Source organism: Mytilus californianus, unplaced genomic scaffold (genome assembly GCF_021869535.1).
Source record: "Mytilus californianus isolate M0D057914Y unplaced genomic scaffold, xbMytCali1.0.p SCAF_10, whole genome shotgun sequence".
Classification (NCBI taxonomy): Eukaryota; Metazoa; Mollusca; class Bivalvia; order Mytilida; family Mytilidae; genus Mytilus; species Mytilus californianus.
In genome coordinates, this window is record NW_026262582.1 from 30,138,128 (window position 1) to 30,152,982 (window position 14,855).

At 31.1% G+C, this 14,855-nt stretch overlaps 1 protein-coding gene across 1 annotated transcript in view; it reads right to left on the reverse strand.

The window, feature by feature from the left end:
- The window catches only part of LOC127717917 (putative ankyrin repeat protein RF_0381), a 183,437-nt gene that overhangs the window by 17,934 nt on the left and 150,648 nt on the right, over positions 1-14,855 (reverse strand). Inside the window, exon 9 of the mRNA XM_052223783.1 lies at positions 3,609-3,713. Coding sequence (XP_052079743.1) covers positions 3,609-3,713 — 105 coding nt within the window. The remainder of the gene's footprint in view (positions 1-3,608; positions 3,714-14,855) is intronic.

The following is a 14,855-nucleotide window of genomic DNA, read 5'->3' on the forward strand; positions in this document are numbered from 1 at the left end:
CGGGTTACAAACTAACTATAGTAGGAAACAAAAGGAACAATAGGAACACTGAAGTGCAACAAAAACAAACGTCAACATACATAGAAACGAACTATTTGATAACAACTGCCATATTCCTGACTTGGTACAGGACAATTTAAGTAAAAATGGTCAGTTGAACCTGGTTTTACGGCTGTAACCCGGATTTTTTTTCGCTTAATCGATTTATGACTATTGAACAGCGGTATACTACTGTTGCCTTTTTGATCACATTTAATACATTACTTTTAAAGTTGGTTCTTTTTAAAGTGTATAACATAAAGTTCCTCTCAAACGATTTAGAAATATCCACAAATAGTATACCTCCATATACTTTGAAGTTCTCTGAGTAATCTTTTACGTCTGATTTGAAGTCATATTAGTTCCTAATCCATTTTTAATTTAGGCTTTTTTGGTCTTTCTGTATGATTTTTGGTAAACTTATTTTAATCTGGGCAAGCGCATCAGGTAATAATTTTACATCATAATTCAACAAGGTTATAAATAAGGTTATATGACGATTGTTGTTTAAAAAAGAGAGAGGATCTTTTTCATATATAAATGATATGGCTTTTTCCTTTTGTGAATATTTTTATATAAACAACAACCAAAAACGGATATATTTGGCCTTTTAATCCTTCCCAAAATTGTTTGTAAATTTCAACATTAAGTCCATCTAAATCTGGAACCTGTTTTGTTCATTAAAGTACTGTGATTGTTTCATAAACTACTTTCACATTCATGCAATTAAGGGCATTCTTTGATATATTCTGAATATTGTGTAGTATTTTCAATAGCGGGATTCGTAGTGGAATATACATCTTTGCAATAAATTACTTCAAGATTAGTCACTTTAGCCTTATCAGTAACTCTATTTTTGTTATCATCATACGCTATAGTATTTTTGTTTGCATCGTCTTGTTTTTTCAAGCCTTACAAAAGATTATTTATTCTTTTCTCCCTCGTCAAGCCATCTCGCATGTGATCTTATTTGATTGCTTTTATTGTTACAAATCCCCTGATTACTTTTCCACGTTTTCAATTGGTTATCAAATTCTTATCATGACACACATTCGTGATTGTATCAATTTCGGTATTTAATTTTTTTAATTCATTTTCCAAAACATATATTTAGTCGTGCAATTACGAACTCTAATTTCAAGATCAAGAATATCAAGGGTTTTTGATTCATTTGCTTTTATTCTAGTTTGTGTATTATTTTCTGATAATTTTCATAATTTCAAACACTACTATTTGATTTCCAATATTTCCGCCCTTTTGTAGTTGTGGACATCTGTAATTTTCAGGATACACAATTATGGTCGGTATATCGAAAAACAATATGTCTTATGTCACAGAAGCAGCATTTTTTTTTAAACTTCAGAACCAACAAGAAGGAAGTCAGTCATTTCTTGTTGCCTCTGTTTGAATTTTTTAACACCAAGTGAATCGGGTTGTTATACGTTCTTTGCCCGCCATATATCTGTTATATTAAGTGTTAAAATTACAGATTCATTTCCAGATACTGAATTGTCAAATTATGTCTGTCATAAAAAGTCTGTTATTTTTATTTTAGATTATTTTACGAATAACATACGTTAAAATGTCCCCTGTTATCAATTCTCTTAGACTTTATTTATCAAAAAAGGTTTTAACTGATTGAAAGAAAGAGATTCATTCTGTCATCTATTTAAAATGTATCAATAGAAGCTTCCAGTCTTCGTCTTGATAGTTATCAATAATTGTATAATCCATGGAACTTCTTAGCCATATGGTTACCCCTCGTGGATGGCTTCGACCAATGCTAAAATACATATCTAATCTATTTTCTTTTTAATAGTATCTTCTAAATTGTTAGTAAAATGTGTCTCTTGGAGTTGTTGCTTACTCCTTTGAATCAGTTCTTAATTGTGTCAGTTTGCTGTAGACATTTTGTCATTAAATCTAATTTAGGTTAATGTAGGTTAATTACGGCATTGTTCAGGGGAATCACCCATTTTCTACAGTAGTCTTTATCGATTATATGCTTTCACCTGCCATAAAACATTGCCAAACTAGATACACAATCATCGTCTGTTGTGATTCTATTTTTAATAGTGCAATGTAAGTAATTTAGAGTAATAATATCAGCGCCTGCATACATAGTATATATATGCCTGTTGATGCGATATTCCAGGGGTTGAGTTTTCTATAAAGGATCCATCGATATGGGTTACTGATTAAAGAAAGCTATTACACCCAGCGTTGTAAATGGTCAAGTTGAATTCATTCATTGGAAAGGTTTACGGACGCCATCATGTTTTTTTTTACCGTTATCGAATATATATGCCACATAGGAACACGGATATGTTCCACTTGTCGTAACCACAATCCCTCCCTCATCTTCTGCATAGTGATATTACAATGTGCGACCGGATTTTTACCTGAATTAGGTAATTGGGAACAGCTTACCCGTCCGCAACACATGAGTTGACCTCAGTGTTAAATAGGTTCGTATTACCCAGTCTCTAGTTTTCTGTATGGCGTGTTGTTATTGTTGCTTGTCCTTCCGTTGTTTTTTTCTCTTGGCAATGTCATTGTTTGTTGTTTTTTGGGGGGGGGGGGGGTGCGGGTGGGGGTGAGGGGGGGACTTTATAATTGTAATATATTCTCTCTCTGTTTTATCTTAAAAGTTTTTAATAAAATCCTAAATGATTTTGTAAAATCCTATTAAATGTTAAATTATCCTATATGATTGATAATATTTTCCATCTAGCACCCAAACTAGGTGATCAAAGTAACATGTGTTTTTGACTTTTATTACCTGTACCATGTCAGACATTTTGGCCAAATGTGGTTGATCTGCTTTCAAAAATGATGTAGCTAATTTGCACTCGATAATAGTGCATGTATTTGGTATAGGAAATATAAATTTGAACCTATATTGCAAAGATCTTGAAATTATGCAAAATAAAAAATCTTTTCTTTTTATACTTTTACAAAAACATATTTTGAAAAGTAAGAATACAAAGACTTTGGTTATGCATACCAATTACAAATGCCTGATTGGAAGTGCATCGTTTCATCAACAATTGGTTTAAACATTGAAAGATATTCGAAAATTGGAACCATGTTCATACAATTGGGGGTCGTTTAAGGGCAGCTTAAAGCAAAAAACCAAAATATTATCAATAATCAAACTGCAATTTATAATGCTACTTTATATCATAACATTAGTCAATTGAACAGACGCCGTGTTTTCATTGTCCTGCACTATACCATGTTTGCCGTGGAAGATATTGACATTTGACCGACCGCTCATGTTCATTTAGTATTTTAGTGACAATAAATGAAGGAAACACTCAATAAATATCGCTCGGCGGAGAGCCTTCTCTGTATGTTCCTATTTTAGGAACGCTCAAACCTAAACATTTGAAAGATAGAAGATAGGGATGCGTAAACAAGGTGCAACGTTGGTTTATGTATGACCAAAAAGAACCCACTCAAAATAACTCAAATAATTGTGCAATACATATATAATGCATTCAACAAAATAACCGAACTCCAAGGTTAATTAAAAAAGGAATCAGTTTGATTTATCTACTACTGACCTTTTCCTGTACATTGAGATCAATACCAGCGTCAATTAGCAACTTGACGATTCCTGTTTTCCCGTTCCATGCAGTTGCAGTAATGTGAAGTGCAGTTTCACCATTCTAGATATAAAAAAAAAACATACAACAGTTTTAACATAACGCTGAATGATAGAGAAACAACTTATGTTATCAAACAAAGCCAACCAATGCAGTGTCGCACTATTTTTTATAGTCAACCCGGTAGTCGATATCAAATTGCAATAAGAAAGTACCATTAGTACATATTGCATGTATTTAGTGTGACTTAATACAAATAAATAATTAGCAATCCATATTATAAAATGCCTCGTATATTCAAAATGAAAAACGAATATATAATATACTTAAGACATAACTGTATTGTATTTGAAGCTTTGCGGACGTCCTTTGGTTAGTTACTGTCGCAAATGGAGTTTCCGTGGCGACAGATAAACGAATATTTGCGACATTAAAATTACCGATGGACGTCCGGAAAGCTTCAAATACAATATATGTATCTCTATGAAAAATAAACAAATCATTCAATTTTAGTCATTATTTCGATTTAAAAATTGTCCTTAAAAAAACATTCCTCGACATGATGTTATATTTCTTTGGCAACATAACTAGGTGACGTCATAGGTATACTTCTGGTGTCGAACGTAAACAGCCTCAGAATGTAATACAGATTGATCAATTGAAGATTTCTATATGTAGGTGCAACATGTTAGTATTTAGCTTATTATTGGATAAATAACATTTCAATACATTCCGGAATTCTAAATGTCAACTTCCCTTAGTTACAGACAGGGAAATAAGGATGTTATATCATGAATGTGTCATTTATGGAATCATAAAGGTGATATATCACAAAATATGTTGTACACTAAATCAAACTGAAAAATTGCAATAAACATGGTTTAAGTTATAGAGAAAGTCTAAATAACTGTCCATTCCTGTGAAATAATGGAGCTAATTGAAAATGCACCTTGAATATTTAGAACGAATCTCAGATTATAACATTTTAAAGAATTTTATTTCATTTGTAATGGTTGTCTTTTCATTTTCCCCGTGTTGTACCCAATAATCCGCAGTCAAAATTTAAGATCAAGCTGACCATCTACTCACTAAATGAAGTATTTATGAACTGTAGAATAATTACTATAAAAAGAATTTGAATAAAATTCATCCATATTTATGTTTTAAGTCATTGGATTCGCAAATCTTTCTTGTAATGGGATTGAAAGGATATTTATTTGTGTCTTTTGGTAGAGAAAAAAAAACCTAGTATTTATGCATATATTATGTAAATGGATGTGTATTTTTTCGTTTGATAAATATTGGATATATAATCGTCTGAGAAAAATTAAAAATGGTACAAGTAGAATAAATTCACAGGTATGTAACACTCTATTATAGGTATATAACTTATAAGGGTGTGCTCGTTTATAAGTCATATCGGAAACAACATGTGATTCTATACTGCAAACAATTATATTAGATGAAACAAAATTAAACAAGAACACAGTGTTTCATGCAATACATTTTTTTCTTTCCCCTTGCTCATTACAACGAACAAAGATATTATGCAGTTTTTTTAGATGAGTCTTAAATAGCAATACAAGCAAACTGAAAGTATTTTTCATTCTTCACTATTATCAGAAAGAAAGCAAAAAGGTTTTAGAAAAAACAACCGCATGATTAAAAACATTTCTGAATTCCGTTTTGTATGTCTTTAACTTAATTTAAATATTTCAAGATTAACGCCGTCATTTGCACTGTCATTATAACTGTTATATTTGCCACTGGATATATAACAACTGTGACTGAATTCGATTATGTTATGTGTTTCTGTTGAAAATTGAATAAAAACCCCGCCCAATATTTAACACAAGCCTTATTCAAATGCTATCCATACACCTTCAAACTCTATTCATTAGTGCTATATTCAAATTATAACAACGAACAATCAAATAATATACCGAATACGACATTTTGATCGTTTGAGTTTCTTGAACAATAATTTATTCTATTAAACCACAATAATATTGTACAAACTATCCGAGTAGTTTTTTCTGTTTTTAATGTATAAATCGAAATGCAACAAACGATTTTTGCTGTACAAAATTAAAATACAACATTTTGAATTTCAAGGAAATATATCTTAAACGGTATCATTAAAGCAAATCTTAAAGTGAAATATATTTTCTCTAATTTTCATTATTGAATAATGTTAATGTGTTCAGTCGTTACAAAAGAATTCAACTGAGTCAACACATTTGATATTTTGTAGATGCACAGAAGAGGAATGGCACCCAATGGAAAATATTTTACCCACTTGGATACTATTCCTGACAGAAAATCAGCCAATATTTGCATCCCGGAAAATAAATTGCGGATAATGCTGTAGAATTTTATTGAATACGATACTATATATTATACGATTGAATTACGACTCTCAAATAAAAGCTGTTTGTTAATAATGAGATATTTGGTGTTCATTGCATTACTACGATCCCAATTTAAAAAAAATCCAGTATCAGCCGTTTTAGTAAGTTTTCATCTTCATTCAACATGTTCAATATTGCGTTACTTCCTCTAGAATTATTTTCATGGGTGAACACTTTTTAAGAAAGTGCCCATGGAAACATTCAAAGGGCAAAACGTCTGGATGAATGAAGATGAACAATCGAAAATAACTCTCCATTCCTGAAAAAATAATTGAGAATTGAAAAAAGATTTACGTCACGGGTGTATTTGATTTTAACATTTGAATAATACAGATGCTAGATATATATTGATCATACATATCCTGTTAAGTCAAATTTTAACAGATGTAATGAAGCATTGATATTGTTGTGTCCTGAACACTTATTGATGAATATAAGGTTAGTATGACACGGCAACTTTCTTTACATTGAAATCCAACAATTTAAAGTATGATGCCTCGAAAGTTTGGTGACACTTGAAAGTTTGGTGACACTTGAAATTGACATTTGAAATTTTTATAAATAAAAAGTTTTAAGGACAAAAATTGCCATCAAAATTTTACGGTTTGTGGTAAAAACACATTTCTCATTAAATGAATAATATATTATTGCTTTTCAATATAGTTAAATGACAGTAAACTGTCCTCATGGAAGACCCCAATTTCATGGAAAATCTTTTAAAAGCTTTTTCTTATAGTTATCTCCCCTAATGTGATTTCTTCAATAAAGAAGTAACATGAAGCAAATTAGTTGAGAACGCCAAAGTTGTCACACTTGATTATAATAATATGCATGTGTAATAAGAGAGGTCTTATACAGTCAAAGAATAGATAAAGGTACCCTACTGATGTAATATATCACAAAAATTTTTCTCCTTGTGGTAGCTCCCATTATAATGCATCATCTGAGGATATCATACACATTTTGAAATGTGAGAAGCCAGTTTCGAAGCATCTTCGTGGGCTAGCCTGTGATGCAGATTTACAAATATCAGAGGGCCTTCTTATCTTGTATAGATATGGAAAGTTTTTACTGGATTCTTCAACTCTTGATACGTATATTTGTCCAAAACATAGACGTGATAGAGACAATCCTTATATATATTGGAGACGACAACAAAGAAGATGTCAATCAACATTCCATTCAACTAATAGCACAGCTAAAGTTAAAAGAGGTATCCAGGCACAAACAGCAAAAGTAATATGGGTGGAAAGTGGACTGTATATTCTTGTTGGTGCAGGTAAGGATCAGTAGTTTCATGTTTATATCATCAGTGTATCATATGTCTCCAATATAAATAACATGCGAAATATACATGTATATATAGGCCAAACACAAAAGTATGCATGTGTAAAGACTTCCGCCCAGGATTATTGTCTTTCTTCTTTTGCTAATTCTTTATATGGAGTATAACAAGTGAATTGACAGACCTACAATCCTGTCATGCTTTGTTAATTGTTATAAAAAGTGTCAATAATAAAACGTTTTAACGGGTAGGCTTTTTAGGCATACCCTTATAGATTTGAACGGTGAATCCTATATAAAAAATGTTTGGGGTAATTTGGGAATAGTATACTGTCAATATAGTTTGTTCCAGATGTGATAGACCAGCTAACTATATTGTGTCAGTTCATTTTAGTTGAAATTTAAAGAAAATAATTTGAGAGATAACATTAAAGCTCAACCTTGCAAATTTTATAGCTCGGTATCTTTTCCATAATTATTATTTAAAAGGGAAGTTGGCTTTACAGGTATATTTCGTAGTTGTGTCTTAGAGACATTGTAGTTGTGTGTTTATTTACATAGGAATCTCCATGACCTGTTTTATGATGGCGCATCGCCATCGTTAAAATATCTTCCGCCATCGTCAAATGATCCCCGCCATTGTCAAAATTTGTTTTCGTATCGTTAGCCGCCGCCATTTTTGTTAGCAATTACAATCAATTGCATAACCCTTATTGTATTATAATCCAAAGGGTCCTTATTGCAGAAGCCCTGAGGAATATCCGGCCAAAGATCGCTAATCACTTGTACAAGTAGATCGACACACCTGACAGGAAAACACTTGATCAAGACGATTAATTGCACTATTTAATTACGTTTTAGCAAATGCTAATGAAAATTTAGATTAGAAAATGAATTATGAATCCAGTTACGAAGAAAAAAGTTTAACAAGTCGAACAGGTGCTTTTATATTGACTTAAGAAATCAGCATCCCTCTTTGTAAACAAGTACAAAATAAGACGTAAAACAAAACATAATGTCATGCTAAATGACACGAGTACAACAATTATCGATAATATTGAATCACTTTACAGGTTCAAAGGTAAATACATGAATAGTTACTGCAACTTGATAATCTAAAGATATTTCGTATCGTAATTCCGAATTCATTTCGTAGTTTACAATCAAAATAATACATCCTGTTTAGATTCAGAATCTAAAGATGCATTATTGCATGGTCTATTACCATGAAATTTGCAATTTAAAGTCATTAAAACCTTTATGTTGTAAACGATTGCCCTCCAAATCTGTATCCAACGTTTTACAAAACGGGTACGCAACTTCTTGTTGTTGATGCTGCAAATCGTCGATACCGGTTTATGATTTCTGAATTTGACCATGTAAACAAAAAACCCCGATTGTTAATTCCTAAACAATTACCAAAATAGCGAGAAAACGACTTGGAAACCGTAAGGACAGCTTAATGTCATTCTTGACTAAAGGAGAACCATGCAGGCTTGACATTTGAAATGTTACAAATGACAATTAATGACAATATTGGTTATTCTATAATGAAACAAATATAATAAGCAATATATCAGTCTGTTCATCATTACTTACATAGAAATGGAGGAATGAAATACTTTCGATCACGACGACGGGTACAAATGATGTACACGATATAAAAGTTAAAACTGTTATTTTGATTGTTTTAAAGAAATAAATCTGAATACAAATCTATGTTTATCAATAGGTGTAGAATTTTGTGGCAGTGCCCCTGCGCCTCATGCTTAGTAATACATATACAAAGAAATGTATTATCACAGAGCCCACCATCTAAAAAAAAATAAGGCAAAGGGAAACTACTAATCTCACAAAAATGTATATTTTCTCAGTGTTATAAGGTATATTTTAAACCAAAATATGTACATGTCGATAACATTTTGATAAAAAATAACAGTGTACTTGTATCATCCATGATTTTATATATGCCATCAATACATTCTAAATTTATGCTTTAGTTGTAATATATCATACAATAAAAATGCTTGAATTGAACTGAATTTGTTAATTTATTTTTTATTTTAAATATGCTAACAATAAAGGGACGACCATTTGATCCTTCATGGATTGGGGTTTGGGGATTGGTGCCGGAGGATTTTATGAAGATGGAATACTCCTTTTTTATATTACAGCTTATGTATTTCAAGTGGCAACGCCATCCACAAATTATTTCCATGCTTGTACACACTTGCTTTCCTAATTCTATTTGACAGAAGTAATAACTTAACCACATTTAACTCAAACTTCACAAAACTGCATAAAATTTTACAATACACTTAATAAAGTCACAACCAATGATGGCTAAAAAGTATCGGTAAATTCTAATTTGATTTTGACAATTTTGATATATGTGGTTTCTGTCTAACAGAACTTTATTTATAAAACGATATATAGAAATCAAATTTGTTTTTGACATCAGAGATACATATAGTGACGTAACAAGCAAGATGCAGCTATCGAATTAAAAGTTTGAAGCTTTATGATAGTGACCATTAACGTTTTGACATACAATTGAAGCAAACATAAAGCAATTATTGCATTGTAAATGAATGTACATGGTGCAGCTATGAAAACGAACTAGCTAGAAAACTGACATGTTAGGAAGGGATCCATTTGTACATACTTGTGAAAGGCACATACAGAAATCATAAATACTGGAGATACAAACAAAGCAATACATATTCATGCCATGGGTATCATTGTATGTAACTTTTGACACCAGAAAATAATTCAGAATATGGTCTACTTGCAAATTTCAACAGCGTCCTACCCAAACATTTGATGTTCCATTTACCAAAAATGTTAACATACAGGCAGACAGACAATTGAAAACTATAGGACTCCAACATCCTTGTTTGGTGGCCCTTATAAGGCTGACCTTAATTTTGGTTATTAGAAATTTCAAGTAAGTTAGTTCTAAATAATAGTGCTTCAGAATAAAGGAGTTGAGGCTTATGTATTATGTTAGTCAAACAATGCCAGTCCTATTAAACGGTTACCCAAAATATATAAGTGTTATTTGCTTTGTAAAAAATCTTTTCTTGCTTTCAAAAAAAATAATATAAACATTTTTTATTGCAAATGTACTTATGATTCAATAATGAGGAAAGAACTGCTTAGTTAAATTTAATCATGGCTATTGCCTCTAAGTGATACATTTCTACATAATCAAGATAATTGTTTCTCACCGTAGTGCCTTCAACAAAGAGCAAAACTCATATCGTACAGTCAGGTATAAAGGCCCTGATACGACAAAATGACAAATCTTCATGATCACATGCGTTCAAGTTTTACACACCCATAACTTCAATGATTTTTTTCTCAGTTTTAATATATAAGTGAATGTCCAGGCAAACAAGAAAGTTATTGCATGAAATGTATGAACCCTTTATATGAGATTATCACAAGTTTAAATTTCTCTGCAGGAAAATAGTAGTACATGTAGTAGGTCTGCAAATGTTAATGAATATTTTTATCTTGGCATAATTTTTGTGTGAAGTCTATTGGCACATTGTATCGTTAGTATGTACTAGATGTTATTTTTACTGAACTTTCTTGTGTATAAAATCTACCTTTTAATTAAAATTTAAACATATATTCCTTCACGAATTATCCTGTTTGTAATTGAGCATGATGAGTAAACTAAGTTTCAAAATAACCATTATAATTCTTTTTTTTTTTTTTTAATTTTTGTTGATATATGAGATCTTTAATTGTTAGTCATATCTAAATATATTCATATCTTTTCCAGACTGGGTAATTTAGAGCTTGAACTATTGTGTAGAAACTTGTCTGTTATTGAAAACTGCTTGTTTCTTAAAAAAACTTGTTTATTTTGTGTTGTTGGGATGCTGTCTTGTAAAAATATACTCCACATCTGCTTTTGCATGTTTTGTTAATATGCTTATTTTTATTTACCTGTGTATAATATGACGCAGGTTTCTTCAAAAGTGATGATTTTCTAAAAATTGTTTGACATTTCACAGTGATATCATACTTTAACTTTGTTAGACCTGTTTATTTACTCTTGACTTTAATTATTTATCCCTTTTAATTTTTTATTAACTGTGTATTTGCATTCAGGTGTCACAGGTCAAATTTATTCGTTCATTGAGTGTTGATTTACGTTTTTTGATTGAGTTAAGCCTTCCAATTGATATTTGATAGTGTGTTTTTCTATGTTGTGATGTTATACTGTTGTTACAGAAAAATGAGAAGGTTTGGTACCATTAAAACGTTTAATCCCGCTGCAAATGTTTGCACCTGTCCTAAGTCAGGAATCTGATTACAGTAGTTGTCGTCTGTTTATGTAGTTCATACGTGTTTCTCGTTTCTCGTTTTTATATAGATTAGACCGTTGGTTTTTCCGTATGAATGGTTTTACACTAGTAACTTTTTGGGGCCCTTTATAGCTTGCTGTTCGGTGTGAGCCAATGCTCCGTGTTGAAGGCCGTACCTTGACCTATAATGGTTTACTTTTATAAATTATAACTTGGATGGAGAGTTGTCTCATTGGCACTCATACCACATCTTCCTATATCTATTAAATATGTGGACAAAAGGGAAAATTATGTTTTATGATCTGTAAAAATTATTATCGGCTGAATATGAGTATGCTAAAAGTCTTGGATAGAAGAATTATTATACTAAGATGCTGACAACAAAAAAGGGCTTTTTCCTTGATATGCATGTTTGGCTATTAATATTTGCATACTAATTAGCTAAAAGTTAGAAAAATATATTTTCTATTATTTTTGTTATTCTTTTATAGATCATTTGTAGATAAATATATGTTTATTAAGGAATTATAAAGGTATACATTTTTATATTAAACACAATTATTAATGAAAAAGAAATATCTACAGCATTTTTTCGCCTTTTCTGATCTATATACTGTTCACACAAACCAAGGGTATATTGCCAAGATAAAAGCATGCAAGATTTGTTCGTCTTGAAGATTTTTTATTGACTTTCAAGTTAATGATGTAATACTTTGCATTTTCATTTTATTTAGATAGGCGCCTGGATGAAAGAATTATTTTGGTTTTTGTTAAATTTCAGGAGCAGTTCATATCAGCTTGTTTTACCCTTTAAATTGGTTACTTAGATTTTTCTGATTTGGATATTAATGTATTAATAGTTTGTGTCAGATTAGAAATAATTTAAATACTATTTTGAATGCCCTTTGAAAATGTTTAACAAAATCTTGGTTTTCACTCAAGTTTTACTATGGTTTTTTCTTGATCTGTTTTTGTAAAATATAAACCAGGCCACATTTTTTGAAGAAAAAAACTGATAACTGTACCAAATATTTTTCAATTAGTTTCTAACAACAGAAAACTTTTATTTTGAAAAATATTTTTAAATTGAAAAGCTTTCCCATACAGAAAATGCATGTACATTGTATATTCATCCACCCCCCCTTTTTTTTAAATAGTTATTTTAGAAAATTCATATTAAAAAGAAAATGAACTTGCTGGCATACATTAATGATTCTTTATTAAGGCACTATTTAAGTGAAGTAATTTTCACTCGAGCAGTTAAGGGATAAATGCTGAATAGTTTATGAGCCCACCCCTGTTTTTATTAATTCATAATATTGATTTAAAAAATTAAGTGTTATTTTAGGAGCTATATACTTTTAAAATTTGAGAATTTTGGGAATTTTCATTTTTTTGGCAAATTGCCAACTTCAAAAAATAATTGTTCTGATTTGCCTTTGTTTTGTTGTCATTTTTAAGCCATTTTGAGTAAGGTATGATTTTTCAAGATGGACTCCGTGTGACAGCCATCTTGAATTTTTGCGAAAAAATACTTTGTCATTTGAAAGCTTATCCATGCTGCAACTTACTGTCCAAGTTATATACAATTTGGACAACATTGCCTCTGGACCATTTTGCATGGTTTTCTCTGAGATCACCTCCTAAATTCATTGACAATGACCTGATAGCATCTATTGTTTAATGACGTTAGATGAGTTAACTAACCATTTTTGTCTGAAGAAAATTGTTTTTATTAAACTTGGAAATCACAGTAAACAAGGCAACCAATCAACTTATAACGTTTTCTAGCTGAGTAAAGTTCTATTGCCAAAAAATCCAGTTTTTTCAAATGTTACATAATAACATTGGCTTATAATCAGAACGTTTTGATCTACAGTCCAGTAGCAACATTCCAGCAGCGGTTACAAACCGAGTATATATAGGCCAGTTGATACTTTAGTCCAGGGGTTGTGTTTCTTATAATGATGCCGTCGATACGGGGCAGCTATTGCATCAAGGGTTCCAAGCTGTAAAGTTGAAAACATCCATTCGAAAGGTTTAGGGACACCATCTTGGTTTGGTTGACAGTTATAGAATATCTTCGTTACATAGGAATACGGGTATGTCCAATGTGTCTTCCGCACAATTTTGTCCTTATCTTCTATGTTGTAATATTTTAGAAAGAAAATCTTACCGGATTTTAACTTGCTGAAGCAATATTATAGGTCCCTCATTTGAAGCAGGAACTGCTTACCTTTCCGGACCACCACATATTTTGGTAGGGTACATGTTGCCCAGTCTTTAGTTTGATTTGTGATGCTATTGTTGTCTGTCCTTCTGTTGTTTATCTTTTTGACCATGGTATTGTCTGTTTTTATTGGCCTTATAATCGAAGAATGCCCCGATTATATCCCTTATCTTTTTTTTTATCCTGTAAAGTGTTGAGAAAGTAATAAAGGAATTCGTAAATCCTATTGAATATTAACATTTCCTATAGGATTTATTGTGTTGTACATACAGCATGAAAACTAGGTGAGTTAAGGAACAGGTGTTTTTTACATGTATAATATGTACCATGGCTAATATTTTGACCTACTTTAAAATGAAAAAAAAATGCACTGGATTTGCACTCATCAATAGTGCACATTTAATCCGAATAACAAATTGTGATTCGAACTTATGTTTCTTCGTAGATCCTGAACTTGTATTACATTCAAAAGGGCCAAAATGACCTCTATCCTACATAATTTCACATGAGGGGTCGCTTTAGAACAAAGGAAAACGATAAAATAGAATATCAATTACCAGCCTGCACTTGTTAATGCTACTTGATATCATAACATTAGTGAATTAAGCAGACGTCTATTTGGTTTAAACACATTTAAATTTCATTGTTAAAAAAGTTAATCGGAAGATACCAAGACATTGTTAATAAATATTCTGTATCAACTTCACAAATAAAACATGACGGTCTTGAAGTATAAATTCTAGGTACGGACGCTTTTTTATCATCTTAATAACGTGTTATAGTGTTCTTTGTATTTGTCTTTGTACATTTTTAACCTTTACTGTTTAGATACAGATATATGTCTATCACTGTTTGTCCACCTTCCCAATATTTCTTGCATAACGTTGTTCACTTTACTTTGTCTTTTTCACTTTATATATAAAGTGGTATACACTAGTTTTAAACTTTTGTATTATGT